The sequence below is a fragment of the Bactrocera dorsalis genome, chromosome 2 (genome assembly GCF_023373825.1).
Source record: "Bactrocera dorsalis isolate Fly_Bdor chromosome 2, ASM2337382v1, whole genome shotgun sequence".
Lineage (NCBI taxonomy): Eukaryota > Metazoa > Arthropoda > Insecta > Diptera > Tephritidae > Bactrocera > Bactrocera dorsalis.
The window spans coordinates 71,887,848-71,915,227 of NC_064304.1; the positions used below are offsets into that span (position 1 = coordinate 71,887,848).

At 35.7% G+C, this 27,380-nt stretch overlaps 1 protein-coding gene and 1 long non-coding RNA gene across 9 annotated transcripts in view; one reads left to right on the forward strand and one right to left on the reverse strand.

Moving 5' to 3' along the window:
- The window catches only part of LOC105232869 (protein unc-13 homolog 4B), a 153,860-nt gene that overhangs the window by 20,931 nt on the left and 105,549 nt on the right, over positions 1 to 27,380 (forward strand). The window contains exon 1 of one of the 8 annotated variants that reach the window (XM_011214754.4): positions 26,992 to 27,119. The exons of the other annotated variants lie outside the window; for them this stretch is intronic. Within the exon in view, the coding sequence (XP_011213056.2) occupies positions 27,102 to 27,119 (18 nt within the window). The 5' untranslated portion in view covers positions 26,992 to 27,101. Of the gene's footprint in view, positions 1 to 26,991; positions 27,120 to 27,380 lie in introns of those variants that run through there. 8 annotated transcript variants of the gene reach the window in all.
- Positions 21,917 to 23,745, reverse strand: LOC125776774 (uncharacterized). The gene is made up of 2 exons (XR_007421915.1): positions 22,881 to 23,745; positions 21,917 to 22,799 (listed from the first exon to the last, which is right to left on the reverse strand). It is a non-coding gene; the product is annotated as an uncharacterized LOC125776774 (long non-coding RNA).

Below are 27,380 nucleotides of genomic sequence, written 5' to 3' on the forward strand. Positions count from 1 at the left end.
AAACATCGCATATAAGGTTCTACCGAGCGTATTGTGCGAAATATTAAAGCACAACGTCAACAAACTGAGTGGACTTTATCAGTGTGGCTTTAGGCCTGGCAAATCAACCAGATATTCACCATGCGCCAAATCTTGAAAAGACGCTTGAATAGAGAAGCAATACGCACCACCTCTTCGTCGATTTCAAAGCTGCTTTTGACAGCACGAAAAGGAGCTGCCTTTTCCTCTCTGTCCGAGCCGTTCGATACCAAACGAGGTTTCGTGTGACTTTTTCAACCTTCTTCTGGAGAAAATAATTTGAGCTGCAGAACTTAATCGACCAGGTACAATATCATTGGCCTCAACACCCGCGCCGTTCGTTCTACTTCGTCCAGACTGGACAAAGCAGCAAAGCAAATGGGTCTAGCAGTGAACGAGGGCAAGACGAAATATCTCTTGTCATCAAACAAACAGCCGTCGCATTCGAAAATTGGCGTACCCGTCTCTGTTGACAGTCGTAACTTTGAAGTTGTAGATAATTTCGGTGCTACTTCCGACTGAGTAGGCAATTGAGAAGTAAAGTCCTCTCTCGACGAACAGAAACCAAACTCAAGAATCTCTCATTATTCCCGTATTGCTTTATGGTGCAGAGGCATGAACGATGACAACAACTTATGAGTCGACGTTGCGAATTTTCGAGAAAAAGATTCTGGGAAGGATTTATGGTCCTTTGCGCGTTGGCCACGGCGAATATCGCATTAGATGGAACGTTGAGCCGTATGAGATATACGACGGCATTGATATATGTAGTTCAGCGAATTAAAAGACAGCGGCTAAGCTGGCTAGGTCATGTTGTCCGAATGGACGAAAACACTCCAGGTTTGAAAGTATTCGACGCAGTATTCGCCGGGGGAAGCAGAGGAAGAGGAAGACCTCCATTCCGTTGGAAGGACCAAGTATGGAAGGACCTGGCTTCGCTTGGAATCTTCAATTGGCGACACTTAGCGAAAAGAAGGAACGATTGGTGCGCTGTTGTTATTGCGGCTATAATCGCATAAGCGGTGTCTATGCCAGTAAAGAAGAAGAACATTCTAAAGATTGTTTTCTGGATCTCCTGGTTTGGCGGGAACCAGAAACGCCTCCAGAGACTTGTTGCGCAATTTCCAGCACCTTTGTGACACGCTTGAGAAGAGTTTGTTTAGTCTCAGAGAAAAGGTCCATATTGTTTTCTAGCCATTTGCGATAATTCAAAATATTTGCCAATTTGCCAAGTACTCTGGTGGGTTTATTCATTACGAGTACAGGCATATTTACTTCGAACATAACTGCGCTGTGACCAAGTAGGAGATTCGAAGCGGCGATTCGAAGAACGTCTGGAATTTTCGTTAGGTCGGATGGCCACTCAATATATTCTCCAGCTGAATCACACATCAAACCTTTGTTCCAAATACAGTTCAAAAGTGCAATAGCTTTGGAATTTGTGAGCGATTACGTGGTGGGTACGTGATTTTAGCATTATAGTCAATTGCATTAATGATTTGCTCATACATGTCTTGCGATAGATTGTTTTGCGGAGGAAAGTATAAGACAGCTCGTTAAATGTCCAAGAGGGCTGGGCAAAATGACCAACTTAAGCCCAAGAATATTGTAATGTTCAAGTTCCGTGTAAGAGATACCTAATTTTATAAGAACTGCAGCTCCACCTTTTGAATTGTAATTGGTTTTTCGATTTTATAAGATCGTACCCTGCGATTCTAAAATATGACTGATATTGAAACACATTTCTGCTACAAGTAGAACAATAGTTTGTACATACTTGTAGTATTCAACTACAGCTTTGCTTTTGCAAAGGACGTTGACATTCTATATGTTAATTTTAAGTTTTGATTTGAGCTGTCATCTGCCTGACCTTTTGTTAAAAAAGCACTTTCAATTTTTTCAATATTGATTCCTCATTAACAACATTACATGACGGACCTTACATGACAGACGGAGGAGTTGTTGTATGTATATGTCTTCATTATCAGCAAGCAAGTAATCCCCAAAATCAAAATCCCCAAATCAAAATCCCCAAATCAAAATCCCCAAAATCAAAATCCCCAAAATCAAAATCCCCAAAATCAAAATCCCCAAAATCAAAATCCCCAAAATCGAAATCCCCTTTTTCTGTGTGAAACACATTGAAATTAGGTTTAAAATCGCGGCGATTTTAAACCTAATTTCAATGTGTTTCACACAGAAAAAGGGAATTCTATACTCAATATTATATCTAAAGTTGAAGTTCACGAGATATTTTATGTTTAATAGTTTCACGAATATTTAATAGGTAAATTAAAGAAAATACAATACATGTTATATCAATCAGTTTAACATATTTGTACAACATAAATAGATACAAACTTCACAATTTTTCGAATAGCTTATATAAATTAACATAAACATACATATATTTATATACATACATATGTAGACAAATTTTTAGTGATGAAAATAAACAAAAAAGCAATAAATTCAAAAAATTTACATAAATAAACCGGGATACACTTAAAATATCGAAATTCAAAATGCCGACATATTAAAATACCGACAAAATTTAAATATGCAGCTAAATCAAAATATCGACAAATCAAAACACCGACCAATCAGAACACCGAAAAATCAAAATACCGACAAACCAAAATGCCGACATGTGAAAAATATTTTATCTTGCCTGCCCTTATTTCTATCGAAGCACAGAAAGAGAATTCTGCTGACTAAGGGTTATGATCCTGAGCGTGTTCGTGGCCGGAGGCCGAAGGCCGCAGGGCCTCGAACGAACAACGCCACCTTTTCTTGATTTGTCGGTATTGTGATTTGTCGATGTTTCGATTTGTCGGTATTTTCATTTGTCTGTGTTGATTTGTCGGTGTTTTGATTTGTCGATATTTTGACTGTCGGGATTCTAAATTTCGAGATTTTGATTGTCGGCATTACGTTATACACCCAAATAAACCATGTATGGAAATTCTAATTACATAATGAAATACTGTGTGCTATCGATTTTAAATAAACAAGTTTATCTAACTCTAAACGACGTTTAACAACTTTTTTAATTTTCTTTACACGCTCGACATTCTTTTTGTTTTTTCGCACACCGATCCCTGAGTGTATTTTTTCTATGGTTGATTTAACCTCAATCATTTCTTTTTTTAAATGTTTTATGATTTCATAAACACCACATTTTTTTCTCCCTACAATTACTTTAAGCCTACGGTGCCAAGCCTCGATTGAATTTTGAGTACGTGGAAAATTATCCTTAAAAGAATCCGAAACGCACCAAAAATTTGGATTATATATCATAGCACCCGCCTTCATATTTTCACTAATGTACTGGTTTTTAAACCAAGCACACAATTTTTTAAAATCTCTGTCTGTCGAGCTACTCTTCAGTTCACTGAAATAATCTGACACACATTCTGGGGGAACAAATGATAAACTTTTCAGCATACGAACAGCTATGCTGAAACTTTCATCATTGCCATATTTTTGAGAGAGCCTTTCTTTCTGAACTCGTCTCCAAATGATCTGGCCAAAGTGAAATAGACACCCTTTATATCGGGCATCAGGAAAATACTCTTTTGCCGCAGACGAGATGGTTCGCTCAAAATCAGTAATAATTCTTTGCGGATTAAGATTAATATTATATGCTAAAGCCAAATTAAATAGTTGATGAAAAAATTCAGTGTACGCCTGCTTGGATTTTTTGCTCATCAGGCAAAAAACTAGAGGCACAAATTGACCATCAATTAGCCCTTGTATGGTGAACAGTTGGCGAAAAACTTTCGGTACAACAAAAAACGTCCCATCCATCACCCAGCAGTGTGACCTCCCCAATTCCTTTAGGGAACTCGTTGTGCCCATAATAATGTTTTTTTCACCATCGAAATCCCAATCACTCAACACAAATAATTCACCCTCCAGGTATTTCAAATCCTCCGGTATATTAATTTCCTGTACATTTCCTGGTTCGTTGGTATATGTACCCTTTCGAAGTCGACTTATCTTCATTTTTTGGGCTCGTTTCGATGGTAAGTACACCCGGCAGTCTGGTTGGCAATCTACAACTGCTTCCCTAATAATTTGGGAAGGCGCCAGTGAAGATGATGTACTCAAATTCTTTACTTTGTTGTTCGCCTGTGCCACAGATATTTGATGGGCCCTTGGATCATGATTATGGGCAGTAGGAGCGCGTCGTATTACATGATCGCCACTATTTTCTATTGTCACAACAACACTTTTACACAGTAGCGATTTTCTTTGCGCACACGACCAGCGGAACTCTTTCTTTTTTTCATTTTTGGAATGAAAATGGTAATCAAAACCATCCAAAAATATTTTATTATTTCCTTTATTTGACACAGAAACTACGACTTCCATTTTCTTTAAAATTTTTATTTAAATGAAATGTGAAAAAATTATTAATAAAAATAAAATAAAAAAAATTATGTTGTGATGTGATTGTAAAGAAATATGCACAGTTGTTTTAGTGCGACAGTTATTATTTTACACGTTGTAAATATTATTTAACACGATATTTAATCAAAAATATAACTATGTAATTTTAATCACAATTAATTACACGTAATGTGATAAATATGTAATATGAAAAAATGCATATGGTAAAATAATTGTAGAAAAGGTAACGGTACTATTTGTATTTTAAGTCATGCATATGTTTGTACATATCATCATCTGAAATGCAAAATAACGTATCATCAAAAAATTCGAAATTGAGTGTCTTATTGATTACGCTTCACCACTTCCTGTTCCATATGTTCAACATTTTCAGGTTCTGCACTCAGATATAAACCAGTTTTAAAAAATATTAAATTTTTTTCACTCCTATTTTGTTTTATTGCGTGTTTCATTCATGCCACTTTAAATTTCCGAAAAAAAAATGGGGATTTTGTGACACTGCCTCAAACAAAAGGTGGGGATTTCGTGTTAGGGGATTTTAATTTTGGGGATTTTGATTTTGGGGATTATGTGTTTGGGGATTTTTTTTCAGCTGGGGATTTTGTGTTTGGGGATTTTTTTTTTGGGGATTTTGTGGCACTCCCCGTGGTTAGCATGCCAATATTACAGTGGTACCTGGATTCTCGCACATCTCGATACTTGCAACACCTCGATTCTTGCAACAAAGAAATATTTTACATTATGTACTCAGTACTTGCGACATACAAAAAAATTCTCGATACTTGCGACAAGACCTTGTTGATTTTGGTGACGGTTCCTTAGTTCGAATGTGCGAACGCATGTGCGTTTCGGAAGATTTGAATCAGTTTAAATTGACGTTTTGTGTAGTGCGGTTTCAAATTGGCAAGGAAAAAATTTACGTTGCTAACAATAAAAGAGAAAGTTGACATTTTAAAGAAACAAAGTGCAGGATATTTTGTCAATTCCTTAGCCAAAAGTTTTCAAGTGCATAGATCAACAAGAGCTCGTATTAAGAAAAATTAAGTCACCATAAAGAAATTCGTGTCGCATGCTGAATCTGGTCCTGGAAAGAGGAACACGCTTAAACCATCAGAATTTCCAAAAATGGAAAAAGCACTCATGGAATGGTTTGCAAAACAACGAGCAAAGAACTTATCTATCACGACTGATATGCTCAAGGCAAAGACCAAATTTTTCCATGCAAAAATACAGGAAAAGCCGGGTGACTTTCGTGCTTGCAATGGGTAGATCACAAATTTCAAAAACAGATATGGAATACGAACACTGAAAATATGTGGCAAAAAACCTTCGAATAATACTCATTCAAGTGACCCATTTTTGCAAAACTTAAACAAAAAAATTACTGATTTAGGTTTGAACAAGGGCAGATATACTATACAATGTTGATGAGTCTGGCCTCTTTTGGAAGCTTTTGCCTGATAGAACTCTTGTGCGCTCAAAAGAAACCTCGGCTCCGGGACTTAAAATCAGTAAATAAAGAATAACTTTTCTTGTTTGTACGAATGCGTCTGGTAATCATAGAGTAAAATTAATGGTTATTGGGAAATCATTGAATCCACCCTCACTTAGAAATTTTACGGATTTGCCTGTTGTCTACAAGGGAAAAAAGTGCTTGATTGACTTTGGCTTTCAATGGTTTTACAAAGTATTTGTTCCATCGAGCTGTATAGATGTTTTGCTTTAAAAAACGTATCTTATCAATTTAAAATTTCTCAAAATTGCGGGTAACCTTTTTTTCTCCGTGACAAGAATTTTCGCGAAAAGGCTATTTTGTTATAGATAATCCCTGTCACCCCAAAGAAGGAGAGTTAAAAAGTTTCTCCGAATTGTACTGCTGTTATACAGCCCATGGACCAGAATGTTAAAGGCTTACGAAAATGAACTAGCCTTTAGGTCACATCGTTCGACGAGGAAAATCAGTAGACGAAGCTCTGAAAAGCTTTAACTTGAAAGACGCATTATGTTTTTTATCTAATGCATAGAATGCAGATAATGTGTCTTTAAATTCAGTCGTTTTTTCAAAAATTGTTTGACATTGACCGAATGGGATAGTGAAGATGACATCCCTCTTTCAGAGTTACGTTTACATCTAGCTGAAGATACATCAAAAATTCACACAATTTCTAGTTTGCTTCAAGAAGTAAAACCATTGGAGAAAATATTAAATTCTGAAATTATACAATGGATTGTTGAACCTACGTTAGAGTTAAAGTTCACTGTGCCGATGATGATAACTCTACTGTTGGTCAAGAAACAAACGACGTGATCCTCAATGCGAAGAAAGTTACGTCGGCGGAAACAATATCAGCATTCAATATTTGAATGGGCGGGGCAAAACAACGCTTCCTTAAGGTGTTAGGGGTAGTCAGAATTTTCAAAAAACTATTTTTTTTTTTGCATTTTCGTTAAGTGTAATATCTTAAAAATATACGTGTAATATCTTAAAAATATTTGAAAATTTCACGTTGATCCGATAATTAGTTTTTGAATTATTCGACAAATAACAAAGAGATGTCGGGCACTTCAAAGCGCTAGTGTGAAACTTTAAACGCGTTTTTCTCAAAACTATGTTTTTTGAACTGGTGACAACCGTAACTCGAAAACCGCTCAGATTTTAATCAAATTTATACAGTTTTTAGAATACATAATAAACTCGGGCCTGATCGAAGAATTTTTTTTTCAAAAATTTGGATTTTTTAAGACCAACTTGTTTTTTACCCAAAAATTTAGACAAACATTTCCTGAGGCCGCCATTTTGTTAATTTTTCCGGATCGACCTGTTTGGTGGCTTTTCGTCCCGGAGACAGCCAGACAGCTTGATGAATTTTCCTATGCTGGAATCTAGTACCACAGATAACCATATTTTGGGACTCCACCCATTTGAAGACCTTTCATCATGGAGGCTGAGTTTACCGACCGTTGTGCCAAAAATATCTTCTTTGTCCACCTTGGCGTCAAATGCGCCAAGCACAGTAATCCACAAATTCTCAATCGGCAATTGGATAAGTTGAAATCATCCAAACGAAAGAACCAGCGAGTAAACATTTTTTCAATGTGTTTCGAATAGTTATTTTGTTGAAAAACGATCTCTGACTGACCCGAAAGCAAAACTAAAACAATTTCGTCCCATTTGGGATTGCAAGTGTAATTTCTTATGTATGTTAAGGCATCAATGTTGAGGGCTGCCGGTAAATGAGGAAGGTATAATTACTTTTTGTCCAATATTTTCTACAATACCACCTCTTGATATAGCACCCCGAAAGTGGACGTTTTCTGCACGCAGTTTCTTCTGATTTTTCTTAAAAATAAAAGACCATCACTTCACTTGCTCAAAGACTGTTGATATAGTCCACATCGTAAAAGGTGCTGATGTCTTTCTCTTATCATTATGCAACAAGCGTAGAAATTCATTGTTGGAACTATCTTGTTAATGGATGCAGGTGTCTCATAGTCACTTTGATATACGCTAAAATTCGTTGAGTTGTTCGTGAACTCCCATTGGCGTTTTGTCTGCTCTTATGACGATTTTATATTTATTATTAAACATTCTTTCAAGATCATTCTAAAATATGCGTATTAAGCGTGTAGCATTTGTTGTAATATGTCCATCGGTAGTTCCTGTAAAATATATGTGCAAATTATGCGGATTCTGATCAAGTTCAGGTAACAGCTGTTCGTTGGTAAACCTGTACATGAATTTTGAATGTAGGTATGTACATACATGTACCGTGCTTTTGTTACTATTTTGGTTGCTCCGAAAGAGCAAAAACCGTTCAAGTGGTTCACAAAGTTCTGGTAAAAACACCTTTTCGTTGCAGAAGCAGAGCCTGGAGCTTTGTTCGGATTTTTTTTGCATTACAATATAAGCAAATGACAACCATACGACCAATATTAATTTTTTAATGTACATTATATATAATCTAGGATCATAATCAGACACATCTTTTTTGCATAGAAATTCAAATCTTTGTGTTCCCTCAGCCTTATTGACGTGCCTTTGCCTTTTCTGTCAAGTCTTCTTTCATGTTGTACTTTAGTCTCGTCTTTTTTCAATTTCTTTAGTTTTTTTGGCTAAAAAATCTTACTTGAGCATGACTATTTCCTTTATGGATAATTAAATATAATCGATAAAACTTAAGTCCAGTATAACGAATTCAACGCATGAAAGTTTCATTTACGCAGGTAGAATGTAGTCCAGTGCATTCCTTCTTCTTTACTAGCGTAGACACCGCTTACGTGGTTATAGCCAAGTTAACAACAGTTTGCAATCGGAGATTCCAACTGAAGCCAGGTTCTTCTCCACATAGTCTTTCCAACGAAGTGGAGGTCTTCCTATTCCTCTACTTTCCTCGATGGACAGTGCATAGAATACTTTCAGTGCTGGAGTGTTTTCGTCCATTCAGACGACAGCCAGCGTAGCAACTGTCTCCTAATTCCCTGAACTATGTCAATGTCGACTTATATTTCGTACAGCTCATCGTTTCACCGAATGCGAAATTCGCCGTGGCCAACGCGCAAAGGTCCATGAATCTTTCGCAAAACTTTTCTCTCGAAAACTCGCAACGTCGACTCATCAGATGTTGTCATCGTAAAAGCCTCTGCACCATATAGAAGGACGGGAATAATGAGTGACTTATAGAGTTTGGTTTTTTTTTCGTCGAGAAAGGACCTTATTTCTCAATTGCCTACTCAGTCCGAAGTAGCACTTGTTGGTTATTCTGCGTTAGATTTCGAGGCTGACATTCTTGTTGGTGTTGATATTGTTTCGAAAATAGACGAAATTATCTATCACCTCAAAGCTATGATTGTCAACAGTGATGTTGGAGCCTAGCCGCGAGTGCGACGGCAAGAGATATTTCGTCTTGTTCTCGTTCACCATCAGACCCATTTGCTTCGCTTCTTTATCCATTCTGGAGAAAGCAAAACTAAGGCCAATGATATCAATATCATCAGCGTACGCCAGCAGCTGTACATCTATATTTAGTTCTGCAGCTCGAATTATTTTCTCCAATAGTAGGTTGAAGAAGTCCCACGAAAGGGCCTTGCCTGAAACCTCGTTTGGTATCAAACGGATCAGAGAGGTATTGCTGAACGTCAGTTTACACAGCCGTATTAGTTTTGCGGGGATACCAAATTAAGACATCGCGGGAGGCAGCTCACTTTCCTTTTGTGAATTAGGCAGAGTGTTCTTAAATTCCAATCGTCGAGAATGCTTTTGTCCGACCATATTCTACAGAGAAGCTGCTGATACATGCTCCTTATCAGTTCTTCGTTGACGTATTTGAATAGCCCGGCTATTCGAACTTCTTAAGGGGCACACCTAGTGTGAAATTTTCAAAAAATCAATTTTTTTTCATATTTCGATAGGTTATACCTTTAAAAATAGCATACTAAAATTTCAAATCGATATCTGAAACAGTTTTTGAGTTACAGCCATTTAAAAGAGTAGCCGCTCGGCAGTTAGATAGTTGCATTGGAACTTTAATCGCGTTCTTCTCTAAACAGCATTTTTCGAATTTGCTGCAGTGATTACTCAAAACCAAATGATCCGATCGACTATCGAATTTTTTTACATGTTCTATATATAGTTCTCCGTACAGTGACATGCAGGCCAAAAACGACCAAAATTTTAGGTAAAATTCGACTATTTTTTTTAAAACGCCGCCATATTGTCAATTTTTGATTTTTTTTTTATCGTAGGTCATTGTTCAGGCAATATTATCTAGTTTAACGAGATTTTTTTTTTAGATTTCATCCACGGAGAAGGCCGGAATCACTGCAGCAGTGAAGCACCATCTCCTGGTGTCATGCTTTCACTGCCATTCAGCAGGTTGGAAGAGTGTTCTCTTAATAATTTCAATATGATCTGGGCATCATTCACTAGATCACCTTTAGGGGTTCTACAAGATTATGCTACAGAAAAAATGTCACCCGCACGTCTACGATGTATAATGTGGGTTTCCAATTTAGTATGATGTGATACATATAAGAAGGTCGATTTAAAAATTTTTCTTCCTGATATTAAACTCTACAAAGACTACTATATTTAATATCTTCATGATTCAAGTAAGTGTTTACATACCCCCCAAAAAAAAAACTATTTCTGGCCACCCCTGATATATGTATGTATATGTATGAAATATAATTTTGAGTCAACGTTTTTTTTTACTATATGTCATTCTGAGAACTATGATGTTTTAATTTGTACTGATGATGTTGGCCCCGTTGCTATATTTTTTTAAGTCAGTCCTTGTTGGTTGGTTGGAATTACTTATAAGTATATTTAGCAACTGAAAAAATGACACTAAAATCATCTTAAATCGAGATAAGTATAACATAAAGAAGGCTAATACTCTTGAAATTGAAGCAATTCAACTTCAGATAAACGCCACTTCTTTTTAGTATTACGATTTTCAACTAAATATGTCAGAAAGGAGTTGTTGTTGTTATCATTGAGTGCGGTCAAGATCCGGGTGTGCTCCGCAATTGCGACAATTTGCAAATAAACCAATCTGTGGTAATTCGTGGGTGTGTGCGCCGTGGGAAGCATTGATGTTGTCAACACGTTTCATATCGATTCCCTTGGATTAATAGCAGAAATTGGTAAAACTCATTCGAATCAAATTACATTTTCAATCGAAGTTTGTTTTTTTTTTTTAACAATAACAAATCGTATGAGCACTCAAATAATTAGTTTTCGCCGTGAAAAAAGTGCACATCAGATGTTTCTTTTACACGTTATTTCTGCGTATATTAAATCAGCTGTTCTGTTCTAACTATTTCCAATTGCAATCAGCGCTGCCATACTGGCCAAATAAAAACAAAAAACAAACTTCTTGTTAAAACTTCATTATCCACCAAACGACAGGTTTCTAATACCCAGTAGAGAAATCATTAGAAAATAAAAATGGCTGAACCTCTTCATGAGGTGACGCCGAGAAACAGTCTCAGCTCATTTAGAGTAAATAAAATAAGAGAATTAGAAAAAACTAACTCACTTATAAATGAGAGGCTTAGAAATTTGGAAGCGATGCGCAATCAGTTACATAAAGATAACATAGAATTAAAAAGAGAAAACGAAGAACTAAAATCTAGTAAAAGCAAGCATGTGAGTGTTGAAGCAAAACCTTCTAGTATGAATGTAGATCAAATATACGAAACCGATGAAGAAGAGCTAGCTAAAGAAACTGGGTGGATATTCAAAAAGAAGCGCTCTTCAAAAAAAAACACATAGCTGATACTTCTCCAACAATTGTCAGCCCTTCGAAAAATAAAAATAAAGAGCAGGCGGCCAACAATGATACTAAAACCCACCGCCCACCTCCTATTATAATTAACGACGTAAAGGATTTTAATAGATTACGTTGTAATATTACAGATCTAATAAAGAACAACTTTTTAATAAAGCTTTTGAGCAACGGCGCCTACAAACTTAATGTCTTCGACGCAAACACCTATCGCACAATAACAAAATACTTATCTAATGAAAATATACCTTGGTTTAGCTACGAGAGTAAACATAATAGGCCAATAAAGGTAATTGTTTGAATAAGTTAAGCATCCACCCTCTCTACCGGTTAAAACTGGCGCATCCTAATAAAACAGTTCAATTCACCACTAATGTCATTACAACAGAACACCAACACAACTCACCACATATGTACTCAAAAAGGATGGACAAAGGAAAGGCACACAGTTCGTCATATACAATGCGCTCATGAACTTTCGCCCTTTTATATATGTACATGATATTCAGCACTGCGCCGCGTCAACATACCTTTCGATTATCCACCAATCCTGTATGCTACGTTGATTCGAGTCGTCCATGATATTTCAAGTCATCGATACATCAGCAGCCACCGGTCTGCATTCGTTATTTATACATACATTCGTTTGTCCCATTTCGCACATAAACATCCATTTTGGACATTCGATTAGATACTGTGCTGCTTCGATCGACATCGTCCCACCCGCGCCGACATACAGCGATCCCACACAGTTCGACGCGATAAACTAATTAAACCATTGTTCTGTAAACAGAAGCTAAATAAATAAATTGTACATTTTAAATTCACAAATACATCTTTTTCTTTTTAAACACTCGCGCGAGTGTGAGTGCAAATTTAAACTTCAAGAAACAGTGGTTTCTATTCCCCAATAAATTGGATCAACACTTTATTCATGGTCCTTCGAGCCTTACAGAAAGGCACTATTGGGAAAACTAAAGTCAAAATAAACATAAAAGTGGTGATAAAAAGTGCGTACATACATAACTATATACTAAAACACAAAACTAAGTTCGGTTACAAAGTGCAGTGACCCAAACAGAATAAAAAAGATAAAATATACATATATCAGTGGGGTAACAAAACAAAAACAAAGTGCACTTAGAATACTAAACGACCAAGCAGTTTAAGAAAACAAAAACACGGTGCAGTGACAAAAATAATAAATGTTCAAACATAAGACACAAAACAAAAAATCAAGTGTGGTGACTCGGCACAAATATAATATGCATATGTATATGCAATAACAAAAACTGCGGCGATAAAAAATAAAACAAAATATACAAAACTTTACAAACACAAAAAACATAAATCGGGCACGAAAAGGAAAAGCACTAAACAAATAACACAAACCTAAATGCAATAAACAAACGGGCGCGAATTGAAAAAAAAAAACTCAAACAACAAACACAGCAGGTTAAACCAACTGGGAGAGGATAAAAATTGGCGGAAGAAACATACATATGTACATTACAGGCGCCCTTTACATACAAAAGGAATACAAAGTGAGCTATCAATTCATTTAATATATAATATACACAAATGAATACATAAATACAAATACCTATTTATGCGATGCCTACTTACCAGCGTGTATTCAACCACACTTGTTAACAAACAAAAAAAAATAAAATATTTGCAATTTTTTCAGCACACCTTTTATGTTTAACAAAAACAATAAGCAGGATTGCATAAGCATAAAATTATAACATAAAAAACAAAACAAATCTTTTTTTTCGCGCGAGTGTGAGTGCAAGTTTAAACTTAAAGAAACAGTGGTTTGTATTCCCCTATAAATTGCGTCAACACTTTATTCAGTAATGAAAAATGCGATACACAATCCATTTTAAATGATCTGAAATCTCAAGGTTTTAAGGTCATAAATGCAATTAATAAGCTTAAATGGAAGACTAAAGAACCGCTAGATATGTTTTTAGTAGTAGTTGATGCCACCGAAGACATTAAAAAAATTCACCAGATCAAAACTATTCTTAGTACCGTTGTCAAAGTTGAGCCTATTAAAGCATCTAAATTAATTCCACAGTGCAAAAGCTGTCAAGCTTTTGGACATACTAAAAACTTCTGTGGTAAGCCATCGAGGTGTGTGAAATGTGGAGGCAAACATCCTACTATTGAATGCCGAAAAGCCGAAAAAACCCTGCTAAATGTTGCAACTGCGGCGATTCTCATCTTTCAAGCTATCGTGGTTGTGTCGTCGCAAAAGAACTGCAAAAACTGAGAGATAAAAAGAATGGTAATTCAGTTGAGGAGAATGCCAATGCTCCGACGAACAAACCCGTTATGAACATAGGAGAAGTAAAATCCCTTTCTTCCGGTTCTAAAGTTTCATTTGCGCAAATAGCTAAACAAGGCCATACAAATACAATGCAAAAAAGTCCGTTATCCCAAATCTTGGATAAACTAAATGAGCAAGAGAAACTATTTAAGTCCTTTTATCAGCGGCTCAACGCTTTTGAGTACCATCTACAATTTATTGACGAACAGTAACTCTTTGAGAATAATGCTATGGAACGCTAATGGTCTTTCCAAAAGTAAGAATGAATTAGAAGTTATTCTACACGACAGAAATATTGATATATGTCTATTATCTGAAACGCATTTTACGAACCAATCCTTTTTAAAATTTATGAATTTATCACACACCACAGGCGGCAAACTCAGTACGAGGAGGGAGCGCTATAATTATCAAAAGAAATATTGAACACTGCGAGTAAGATCCGATTAAGATGCAAGAAATTCAAGCTACAACAATTTCAGTTAAATTGCACAATCACCCATTGTATCTTGTTGCTCTGTATAGTCCACCTAGACATAATATAAAAATAGAAACGTATATGAAGTTATTAAAAAAATATAACGCAAAACACACTCATTGGGGATCTCGTCTAACTCCACCAAAGGTCGAGAACTTCTCAAAGCTATACAAGTAGTTGGATGCAATTTTGTTTCTACAGGAAGACCCACTTATTGGCTTACAGATTGTCAGAAATTGCCAGACCTTCTGGACTTCTTTATAACCAATAAAATACCAAAACTCAATTTATGTATAAAAGATTGCTCAGACCTAAGCTCTGACCATTATCCAGTGCTACTAACTCTGTATGAAAAGCCAATTATTTCGGCCGCCAAGCCAACGTTATGCAATAAATACACTAATTGGAATAAATTTAAAAATACAAGTATATTGAATAAAGTCGACCCAAAGCTTAGGGCAGTCAAGAAGGAAGTGCTGGCTAGTTTCTACCGCATCTTCTTCTAAGTAGTTTTTGCATGCGGTGTCCGGTAAGATTCCCAGTCTTTCAGCATGTATGCCATTAGGACAGTGGCCCGTCAAGAGCATCACTAATGGGAGGCTAGTCTTACTGAGGGCAAAGAGATCACTAGATCTCCTTCGATTTATCTTGGGCCAAAAGGCTTTTGCGACCGCGCAGATACCAATGCTGGCCCAGCGCTGACCAAGCAGCCGCGAGGCCCAGCTATCCAGTAGTAGAACACAAGAGGATGCATGAGCACCTACCCGTTCCCATTCTACCGATAACGATTCTAGAGTGCCTTTCTTTGCTAGCTCATCAGCTTTCCAGTTACCTGCGATTCCGCTGTGGCCCGGCACCCATACAAGTCTTATAATATAAGCTCTCGCCGCCAGAGACAGTGACGCCAGACACTCTTCGACCAACCCTGAACGCACTGTGAATGAGTTTAAGGCTAGTATCGCCGCTCTGCTATCTGAGTGAATGGTCACTTCTCTGAAGGTAGACACTCTTTAGCAGCAAATCTGCTACTACCTTGATGGCTGCAACCTTAGACACTGCAATAGTCGGGAAGTCTGAAGCTGGATTTGATGGAGAGCTCCCGACAGTAGACCCCTCCACCAACCTCCCCCCCAAGCTTTGATTCATCCCTAAAGAAGCTTACTGCCCCTCCTCTCCAATGGCTTCTTCCCTCCCTTGTCGGTATATGCGCAGAGAAGGGGCCGTCGGAGTTCGATATGGCGACTCCATGATCCAGATGATCCGGTATGCAAAGCTTGTGAGGATATCCGAGTGTTCAGATACACGCTCCTTTAGGAACCCAGATTCCCTGAGCCTAATAGCCACCTTTGCAGCCATACACCTTCCCGCAATATCCACCGGCGTTATGTTCAGTATTGCATTAAGTGCAATGGTTGGGGTGGGCCTTAATGCACCACACATACTGATGAGCGCAGCTCGTTGAACGCTCTCAAGTTTCTTTGCAAGTGTGGTCTTCTGTAAAGCCCTCCACCACATAATGACTCCATAGAACATAGTACCACCTTCGGTGAGAAGCCCCACCTTTTACCAATAGCTCCTCTACAGCAGTATAGGGCAATCGATGCCTTTTTGGCTCTCTTCTCGATATTCGGCTTCCATGAAAGCTTCTTATCCAGAATGAGCCCTAAATACTTCACTGCATCCGCCGGTTGCAGGCGAATACCTCCCATTTGCGGCAACGGTGCCACAGGGATCTTGTATCGTCTACTAAATAAAACCATTTCTGTTTTATTTGGATTGATGGCGAGTCCACTTCCGACCGCTCTTTTTGTTAGAACGCTGAGATATCTCTGCGTCAACTCATACACGGTGCTTAGAAACTTTCCTTTCACCATAAGTGCTACATCGTCTGCATAGGCAATCACCTGACAGCCAAGATCCTCTAGCTTTTTGAGAAAGTCGTTAACGACTGGGATCCACAGAAGAGGAGAAAGAAACCCCTGCGCTCATATCGTCCAATTTCACTGTTACCTATTTTGTCCAAACTACTTGAAGCTGTAATCATAAGAAGACTTCAGACTATAATTGCAGAAAAGGAACTTATACCCATTCATCAATTTGGATTTAGATCTCAACATTCCACAATCGATCAAGTTCATCGAATAACGAGTATAATTGAAGATGCGATGAAAAAAAAGCACAATTGCACAGCTGTTTTCCTTGACGTATCGCAGGCGTTCGATAGAGTATGGCACCATGGCTTACTTCTTAAATTAAGACTTCCCTTTCCACAGTATCTAACCGATCTAGTTGACTCTTACACCTGAACAACCGCTACTTCAGAATCAAGCAGGGATAATCATGTACTACGTTACAGCCGATAAAGGGTGTATCCAAAGGAAGTGTCCTGCGTCCACTCATACATTTTATTTACCAGCGACATGCCTACGCCGCCAAACTGTACAAACGCCACATTTGCAGATGATACCTTCATCATTACGACCGGCAAAAATGAAGTTGAGTCGTCGCACAGAATGCAATCTTCATTAAATCAAATTGTAGAATGGACACGGAAATGGTACATTACTTTAAACGAGTTGAAGTCTTTCCATATAAACTTCACTAACAAAAGTGCTACGCACATCCCCTTACATATTGGAAATGAAGTAATCCCGTATTCCACCTCTGTGAATTATCTTGGTATGACGTTGGATGCAAAGTTGAACTGGAAGGAGCATATACAAAAAAAAGTTACAGAACTAAAACTAAAATACCTCAAAATAAACTGGTTGCTCGGCAAGAAATCACTCTTAACAACATCAAATAAACTCCTAGTCAACAATCAAACTTTGAAACCTATTTGGGCATATGGAATTCAACTATGGGGATGCGCCGCCCGGTTATACATCGAAGCGGTTCAAAGATTACAAAACAAAGTTCTGCGAAAAATGGTAAATACCCCGTGGTACATACGCAATTCGGACCTGCATCGTGATCTTCATTTAAAATTGGTTCGGGAAGTCATTCGCGAAACAGCATCGAAACATGCAAAAAGGTTACAAAATCATGTAAACAGTAAAGCCCGACAACTAGGAGAGACTAGAAATAGCAGGCGCAGATTGAAAAGAACTACGTTTCATGATCTATTACGAATCTAAGAAGATAACAAATATCATTATATTTAGTTGTTACATTTAGTCTAAAAAAGAAAAGCTTGTTATTTCAGCTTTTATTGTTTTACTTTATACATATAAATATTGCTTGTTAGTTAAAATTTATCACTAGTTGCAATTTCAATGAAATGTAAAATCATCATTTATTACCTTTCAATAACAAAAAAAAGATAGATACCAGTCCAGCAGTCTCCCCAAAGTTTTTAGTAAAAAGGAGGAGAGACTGATGGGTCTGAAGTCCTTGGCCGTGACGTGGGAACCCCTGCCAGCCTTCGGGATGAACGTGACTCTGACTCGTCTCCAGGCCCCCGGGATGTAACCTAATCTGATGCAGTTCGCATAGATCGTTGCCAACCAGCCGCATGACACCTTAACAGCCGGCTGCAGCTGCGCTGGTATGATGCCGTCCGGTCCCGGGGACTTGAACGGTTTGTACGAATTGATCGCCCAAGTCAAGTGACGCTCATCCAGAAGGTCGACAAAAGCCGTGCAGTCAGCATGCAACGCTCCAAGAGATACCTTCGGACGTGTTACTAGGAAAGTGAGCATCAAGGAACATCTGAAGTGTCTCTTTACTGCTCAGCGCCCACTTCCCATGTACATCCTTGAGATACCTTAGGAACACAGGGTTTTTTGGGAGAATACGCATGAATCTAGAGGACTCGTGACAGCCCTCCACTTTTTTGCAGAACTTAGCTTGGACTTGTATATCGAAAGTCTTGTTTTATACAGGACCCAATCATCAGATAACCCACTCCTACGGGCCTTGTTAAATAAGCGTCTACAGGACGCCCTAATTTCCGAGAGTTCCAAAGTCCACCATTGAGGTTTCCCTCCGCCCTTCGGTGTTTTCAGTGGACAAGAGCTCTCCAGTGCCCACCCTGGTGCGAATGCGAGAGTTTGCCGAAGCCTTTGTAACCTTCCCAGTCCGTGTTCCTGGGTTTTCTGAAATATTTTCTAGGTGGACCTTCTTCGGCTAGACTAAACCCGACATACCTATGATCAGAAAAGGAGTGGTCATCGAGGACCCTCCAGTTTGAGATCAGCGGGACAATTCCGTGTGAGGTTAGGGTGAGGTTGTGAACGTACTCTGAGGCCTGCCAGGGTTTTAACGGGACGGAGGCAGTTTCGACATTTGTCCGGCAGCCATTTCTGATGGGTGTCACCCCATCATACTCAGGTGCCAGAAAGCCGCCACCACCAGTCCAGGGTTCTAACAGATCCAAATAAGTTTTCCTACTCTAAAAACCAGTTCAATGCCAAAAAGTGTTCTAGGGAGATGTAAGGCCGTGAAGGCCGCAAGCCATTTAGCGTTACCCAGGATGCACCAGCGAGGAGGCGACCTGCACTATATCCCAACTGTAGTAGTTGCACAGATAAATTATAAATGTGATTAAATGCAATCAATTAAAGTTTAGGCCAGACTATAAGATTCACTTAAAGGAAGAAATGCGACGAAATAAACAAATTTTTCGGGAACTGGAGATGGTGCCTCACTTTTCATTCCTTTATTATAGTTAGAGCAGCAAGTAAGTGAGTTATTGTCAATAGAGGAATCAATAAATGGAATGAGTGGGACCTTTTCGTTCAGTGCAGCGACAACCAGCATGTCGGAGGTAAATGTAGACCCTACTGAACCAAATACGCAAAACAGTGAACTACCACTATGTTCCAAAGTGACATAGCCACTGCTCAAAAAGCAGTTAAAGTGTTGAACGATATAAATTTTAATATACAAAATTTTTTTAACATCGAAAAAATGAATAAATTAAACGAAGACTATTTCTATATAAACAAAAAGTTTATCAACTAAAATTGAGATATGAAACTAAAAATTAAAGTTAAATTATTATAATATAATTTTTTTTTATAATTGAATCTCTAAGAATTGTTAATTCGCAAATAGTTCCTTTATTTTAAGTTAAGTTGAGTTACTAGCATTTATCGTATTCGTTTTAATATACTAGTATATCATACCTTTATAGTAATAAAATTAACACTATGGGTGTTTTATTTAACCAGCAAATTAAGCTATTAGCTTATTTTGTATGGAAGACTTAGACAACATAATAGGGGTATTCTCTTGCTCTTGCAAAACCCGGTGCACGGTGCAAGAATTGCATATTTACAACGACGCAACAATAAACACACGCAGAAAATTATTTGCAATGGCTGTAAAATATGTCAGACCAAAACCCATGTATATTTGCGTGCAATGTCACGCAAAAATAAAATTGCAACCCTGTTGTAGTTGCCATTTTACAAAAAGACATATTACGTCGTTAAATTGTTGTAAATTTTAATTAGATTTTATAATTTTTATTTAAATTATAATGGTTTGTTACAGTTTTTTTTGTTAAAAATGTATGCAGAAGGTGCGCCAATTCACAATAGCCATGCACAATAGTCATTTACAATAAATTGACTGAATCAGTCGCTCATATATCACTAGATTCTGCAATGGGTGCTCTCGTGCCCTTGTATATTTCGGTTTAGTATTTTTGCAATCTGCGATCTTGCAAGAGCAAGAGAATACCCCTAATTATATTGGCTTGTTATAAGCTATCATAGCTTATGTATTAAACTAGAGGCATTGTCAGTTAATCGCTTTTTTTCATTCACAATAGCAAGGTTTTTTTGCAAAATAAAAGTAATTGGCAAAGCGAGAAACCTCATTTTGACAGATGAAAATGTAAAGAAACAAAAATTACAGATTTTTTGGATGAGTATTGAGTTAAAATTATGACAAATATGAACACTTGTTTTAAGTTTTTTGTATTCTAGACCTCAAATGATTAATATTTACATATATATTGTATAGTGAAATTACAAACTAAATTGTATATCAGCGGATTGTTCTTGTTCGCATTGCCAACATAATTCAAGCGAACATAAGAAATAAGTTAAGTACGTTTTATTTGTCCATGATTTAGCTTATGATGGCCAAATAAAACCCGGCTAATATTAAGTAAATCTATATTAGTGGTGAAAAATTCGGCACGATTCCGATTACTTTGGCGGAGGGGTAGAAAAAATGAATTTCTGTATAAATGGGGTATGTGCGGATAGGGGAGCTTCTCCAGAGGAGGAATATCTAAAAATAATATTGAAGTAACTTATATTTTTCAAAATATTCACGATTAAAGATTCAAAAATTTGCACTAAAAACACATGATATTTCTCTAAGTTTCACTAATTTTTTTACATTTTTCACTTGGTATATTTAAATATACACTTTAAACATTGAAATAAGTTCACATTTCACTTTTATTTTGTAATATTTTACCTAAATTTATTAATTTAAAAATCACTTATCACACTCATCGTTGCAAAGGTTAGTTTGTTTACAATTATGAGGAAAACAAGCGTTGCCACATCTTAAACACCAAATTTGTAGGATTCTTAACGATGTTTCTTTGCGTGATTCTTTTTTCTATATTAATTATAAATACTTTCCAACATTTTTCAAGTTATAATATTGAGTTGTGGAAACTTTTTCCATATACATATATATATGTATAATATGCGATTTATGTTCAATAAAGACAAATAGGTAAAAATCTATGATAATTTTGTAAAATTTATATCATATCGGGTTGACTGCTCTAAAAAATAACCCTGGTCGAGCGAATACCCGGAGTGACCGAAGTACTTTCGTGTAGTATATACTTCTTTCTCATACCCATACCCAGGGTGACTGAAGTACTCTCGCGTAGTACTCCTTTAAAAAGATAATCCTGATCGAGCCAATACCCGGGGTAACCTTATTATTTTAATACGTAATATTATTATATAGTATAACTAGCTGACCCGGCGAACTTCGCCCCGCCCAATTTTTATTTTTTTTTGGAAGTCATAGACTCGTATAACTTTACCACAAATAATATAAACTTCAAACAACGCATTTTCATTTAATGTTTTTAATGTTTGTAGCGCCATCTACTGTAACATACCGCACTCAATACCGCTCTTAGCGCCACCAACTGGTGGATAGCTCTTTGCTAATAATAAACAAATAATTTGCAATAAATAAATAATGCGACTATAAGGAGAGTTATAAACTATCCTATCTTTCAAGTTGGACCAAACTGCACACAGTGTTAAAAATTTCATTAAAATCGGTTCAGTAGTTTAAGAGTCCATCGCAAACAAACAATGTGACACGTGATTTTTATATATTAAGATATTACCTACTTGTTTATTAAATTTGAATAAGAAAACATCCATATGCATGGAAAGATTGTTTATACTCATTTTAATTTTAAATATAATTTATAGACACACTTGTTTTTGTTAGAACTAAGATTGCTAAATAAAGAAAGAGGAATTATATCAAAATAGAGAAATTCAGCGAATTGCTCATATTTGCTTATTATCATATGGCAGCGCTCCATTCCCTTACAATTGTTAGCACATAAATGATGATAACTACGAGTGTAAAAAGTAAATTTTAAAATAAAGATTTCTTACGTAAAAACCTACAAAACGTGAAAAATGTGGATGTATTTAAATGTTTATAGTTTAATTTAATTAATTTAAAGTAAAAAATGTCTGAAAAGTGTGTTTAATGTGGGGAAATAGCTTGTTGAAATTTTCGAATTTTGGGAATTTTTGAACTTTGAAGTCGAATATCCCGTAAACTAAGCGTTTGCGGATCCTATAATTATATTTTTTAATCAGGAGAACTTCCTCTTTCTAACGGTACCTTCAGATCGCGGCGTCAAAGAAATCGGAATTGTGCCAAAAATTCTTCCGACTCAAGTGTAATATAGCGAAGCATACGTTCAATATTTTAACGACTTTTTCAGGCGCGTAATGTAGCTCTCTTGCAGATAACAGACCTGGAAATCTCTCTATAAATACACCATATCCCTAGTCTCCTGTGATAACAAAATAATATACATACATAAGCGCTGCTGAAAAAAAAATATCAATATTTTGTATATATATGTGCAGATAATGTAGACATGTACATATGTCCGTAATTTTTATCTTGGTTAGTTTGTCCTCAAACATTCACGTTCTCCTGAGAGGTTCCATAAGTGGGAGTCATGCGACGTGCCTCCAAATTTACCATTGACTGCCCTTATTTGCATTTTGTGATCACATATCTAAAAAAAAGTTTTAGTTCATTACACTGGAATCAATATACATATATACGAGTATATTATTGTATTTATGAATGTTCTTACCACCATTGCATTTATGCGGTGTTTTATTTTACGATTAAACAATAAATGTTCATTCCGTGATGGTTGTATTAACTGGATGTGCGTCCCATCAATCACTTCAAGTAAAAGGTTCTGGTTTCTTCAAAACACACGGTTTTATCGAACAAATAATCATTATTTCCTTTATTTAGCTCTTTCCTACTTTGGCATTTTTGACAGTAATGCCAACTATTGCATAAAGAGAACAAAAGTCAAAGGTGAACAGCACTGTTAGTGATGCATAAACAATACAAAGTATCGACTGCTTATCGTATCGCATTGGGCATTTGAATCACTGTCCAAGATGCTCTCTCTAACCGTGCGATTCTGTACTGTGATACAGTCTCAAGTCTCCAAATTTGAGATTTTAAGTTAGAGACAATTTTTGAGACTTGAGACAATTTTGCTATTCTGTAAGTGACAGTCACAAAACCTATTACATTTCATTATTCAGAGATGTTTTTACACTTGAATGATAATAAAAATGTCGATAACAAATATTAAATTTTCTATAACATAGTCAAAAAACATAATTGTCAATAAAAATAAAAATATATGTTGACTTTGTTTCATAATATTTACGAAATTTATAAAAAATTGATTTATTTCTAACCTTTTCGTGTTTGAGTTGCTTACAAAATATAAAGAAACGACAATCGATGAATATCTATGATGATCTCTATTCAGTATATTCAAAATGGCAGACAATAGTTCTTTTTAGTTTTGTGGCCTGCTAATTACCAGCTCTCAATATTTTGAGACTAACGCTAGAGACTGTTTAGTGAATAGTAACTAGTCACAAATTGAGATTTTGCCTCAAATAGAGACTAGAGACTGGTTACAGAATCCCGCTATAAATGTTAATAGCACCTTAAAAATCGATATTTATAAACTTCCAAAGATACTACGGTTGAGGACATAAATGTTTTGTTGCCTTTAAAAATTGATGATATCCATATCAGTAAGTTTCAATTCAATTGCGGCAGAAGTATATCATCGTTTAAAATAGATGTTTCTACAGAATTTAAAAGGATTTTAGACAGCTGATTCTGACCACCCGGGGCTTTTGTACGTGAATTTGTGACAAAACTTAAAAAATCTGTTGAAAAAAAATCTCGGTAATAAAAACTGATAGTAATTCGCTGAGCATTTATTATTATCAGAAGAGGTCTAATACCAAATAAACTGATTTGTACTTAAACAGTACTAATTTAATTTTCATATATGTAATTGGATTTCATATTTTTGATAATGAGATTTTAAACAGCGATTTTCAAATATTTAGATGTGATCGACTGAACAGAAGTTATTCAGAGTAATCCTCTTGTTCTGCCTACCTTATTTGAGGAGTAACTATGCTCTTATCGTAATTATTAAAAGTAAAAGTACAAATTCCTGTCTCTCAAAAGAGTTATATAAACTAAAAATCAGAAAACCCCGATCTTTTAAAGATTTTAAAAAAACTGGATCACTTGTATATTCTAAATATTCGGAAATGTTCGCGGATGTAAACAAAAAATGTTATAATATTTACTTAAATAAGTTAAAAAAGAATATTGTATGTATAAAATACGTACATATCTATTATGCTATCACAATCACATTATATCCAATGCAGAATTTTTCAAGTCAAACTACTGTACTAATTCTCTTAAAATGTTTTCCTATCAAATTATGAATTAACGCTCCAATTATTTCTGAAGAAGATGCCTTAGTTAATTTAAATAAGGTAAGACCATCTTTTATCCCAGATGTAATACCCTCATGCTTCCTGAAAATTAGGGCCAAATATATCTACTTGCCTTTGACAAGGATATTCAATTCCTCTCATAAACAAGGTACATATGTATGTTGTTCAATATGGAAACAGTCATTTATAATACCTTTGCATAAAAGTAAAATGTAAGGTATAAAAAGTTATTTACTAGAGCGAGTTTTTAACTTTATTAAGTTTAACTTTAGTCTGGATGTTGATGCCATAGTCTGGAAAGCAAAATGTATTTTCTTAAACGTTGATCTGAAAAGTTTAGATATCCGTATGTTACTAAATCACTTTTTACAACTTTGGTTGTCCGGAATCCTAGTTACCGAATCCATTCTGACAAGTTAGACTTCGTTCAAAAACAATTTCTACTTTTCATCTTAGGTCATTTCAGATGGGATTCTAAGTTAAGTCTACATCCATACATTAGTCGTTTAAAACTTATAAATCTACCTCTACTTACTCGTCGTAGAGAAATTCTAGCTATTATATTCTTACTAAAAATCCAGAATGGAACAGTTTGCTTTTCATTTCTCATTTCTGAAATTAAATTTAATATCCCGGTTCGTTTTTCGAGACAGTTTAGACTCTTACTGTTAAAATCGTGTAGATAAATTTTTTAACTAAGCGAACCATTCTGTCGCATATGTCATGATTTTAATTCTCATTGCTGCACCAGATTGCTTTATCTTAAGAGGGTATTCTACTCTAGAAATCAAATTTTTTGCAGTACTTATGTTGAATTTTATTAAAAAAAAAAAACCAAAAATATTTTTACCATCCACTTTTTTATGGTGTTTTTATTGATATCTTAAGAATACAGAAAAAATATTAAAAATTAAAATAATTAGAGGGGGGAGAGACAGGTGTAAAAAAATTGCGCATCCTGGTGACATTGATCCAGACTCTCCTGGTGGTCTGAAAAAAAAAAATCAAAAGAAATTCTTAATCAGTAAGGATGCTGTTATAGTCCCTACCTCAGGGAACACGAAAAAAAATTTTTGAATAATGGCGACTGCCTGAAAATAAAAATTATTTTTTACGCTTTTTTTTTTTGAAATTCCTGAATTTTTTTTTAATATTAAAAACAAAGGATTAAGGATTACATATATAAAGATAAAGGATTATATAAAGAAGGTTCACACAAAATTTCAAGTAAATCGGTTGTATAGAACTTGAGATAATGCCGGTACAGTATGGAAAAAAGTAGTTTCGAGAAAAACGCGTTTTAAAAAGTGAGTCTACCTACCTACCGGGATAGGTACTGTGTCACTAAAGTAACTGTAGCTCTTAAAATAATTTTAATTTTTAAAAATCTTTTGGAGGATATTTTTAAGGGTCTAAACTTTAAATATATGAAAAAAATCGAATTTTCCAAAATTCTAGAGTACAATACCCCCTGAATAAATAAAATCGTAACAATTGGTTATAACGTGTTTTAAGTCTTAGCTGTTTTAGATCTCAACAGTTAAAAACCCCTCCTGCCTTATATAGCTCAGCGCCCCTCGCTTCAGTTGTGTGAGAGGAGGGTAATAGTTGAGTTATTATTATTATTATTATAAAATAACACACATTTTTACTAACATAAATGGTTTAAAGTCAGAAGTTGAAAAGTTGTTGTTCAATTTCCCACAATAATACAAGTATTTTTCGGTGAATATTACTATCTATTTACATTAACAATTATTTTTCACTTTTGATGTGCTTTAAAAGCATGATTTTTTAGTTTTATTAAACTACTACCATTAGACACCAAAAAAGTCATTGGTCTTTGGCAATAAACCAGTCTATCTTCAAGCTTTAGAAGTCAATATTAAACATATGTACGACTTGATCCAATAAAAGAAGTACTCAAAAATTTGATTCATCGAATCCGTTCTTGCAAATGAAGTCGTCGAGGCCATTTTAAATATGTTATATGCAAACCTTATTTGTATCGATTGTACTTCACATTAAATAAAAAACATTTGAATTTCCTTAACAATGAGTATATGTTTTTTATTAAAGAAATGATCACTCTTTTTAGAAAATATGCTTTAAAAACATATTCCTTAGTTTTTTAAACTATAAAAATTAATTTGTCACACGTGGTGTTTTCACTTTAAACATGGATAGTTGATTTTTAAACTGTTTAATGTTTTGTCAAAGTGCCACTCAAATATATCTACTGGCATTTCAGTGCTACTGTAATCATAAAGAAAAATTCGTGAATTAAAATTCCTTTCAGCTTTGCATTTTGCTGAACTTGTCGCATACCTTCAGTTTTTTTAGTGTACTTTATATTCCAAAAGAATTAGTCGATTAAAAATGAAAAGCGCTGTTTTTCAAGTAACAGTGTTCGAATATTTTTTATTGCAATACCATTCTATACCTGGCAACAGGGTACTAGTTGCGACCTACATAGGACTGAAAAATATATATGTATATATAAAAGACAATACATGAAAGCATATTTTCGGGTATGTATGTGCTATATATTATTGTTTTTATGCTCGACTTACAAAATTTATTGTAAACATATTTTGCTAAGAAAATGAACACAAAATATCGCAAGTGTATTACAATTAAAAGTTGAAATCAATGTTTTTCAAATGACAATGTTCGAATATTTTTATTGCAATACCAACCTATACCTGGCAACAGTGTACTAGTGGCGACTTAGGGCTGAAAAAAAATGCCTAAAAAACTGAATACAAATATATTTTCGGGTATATATGTAC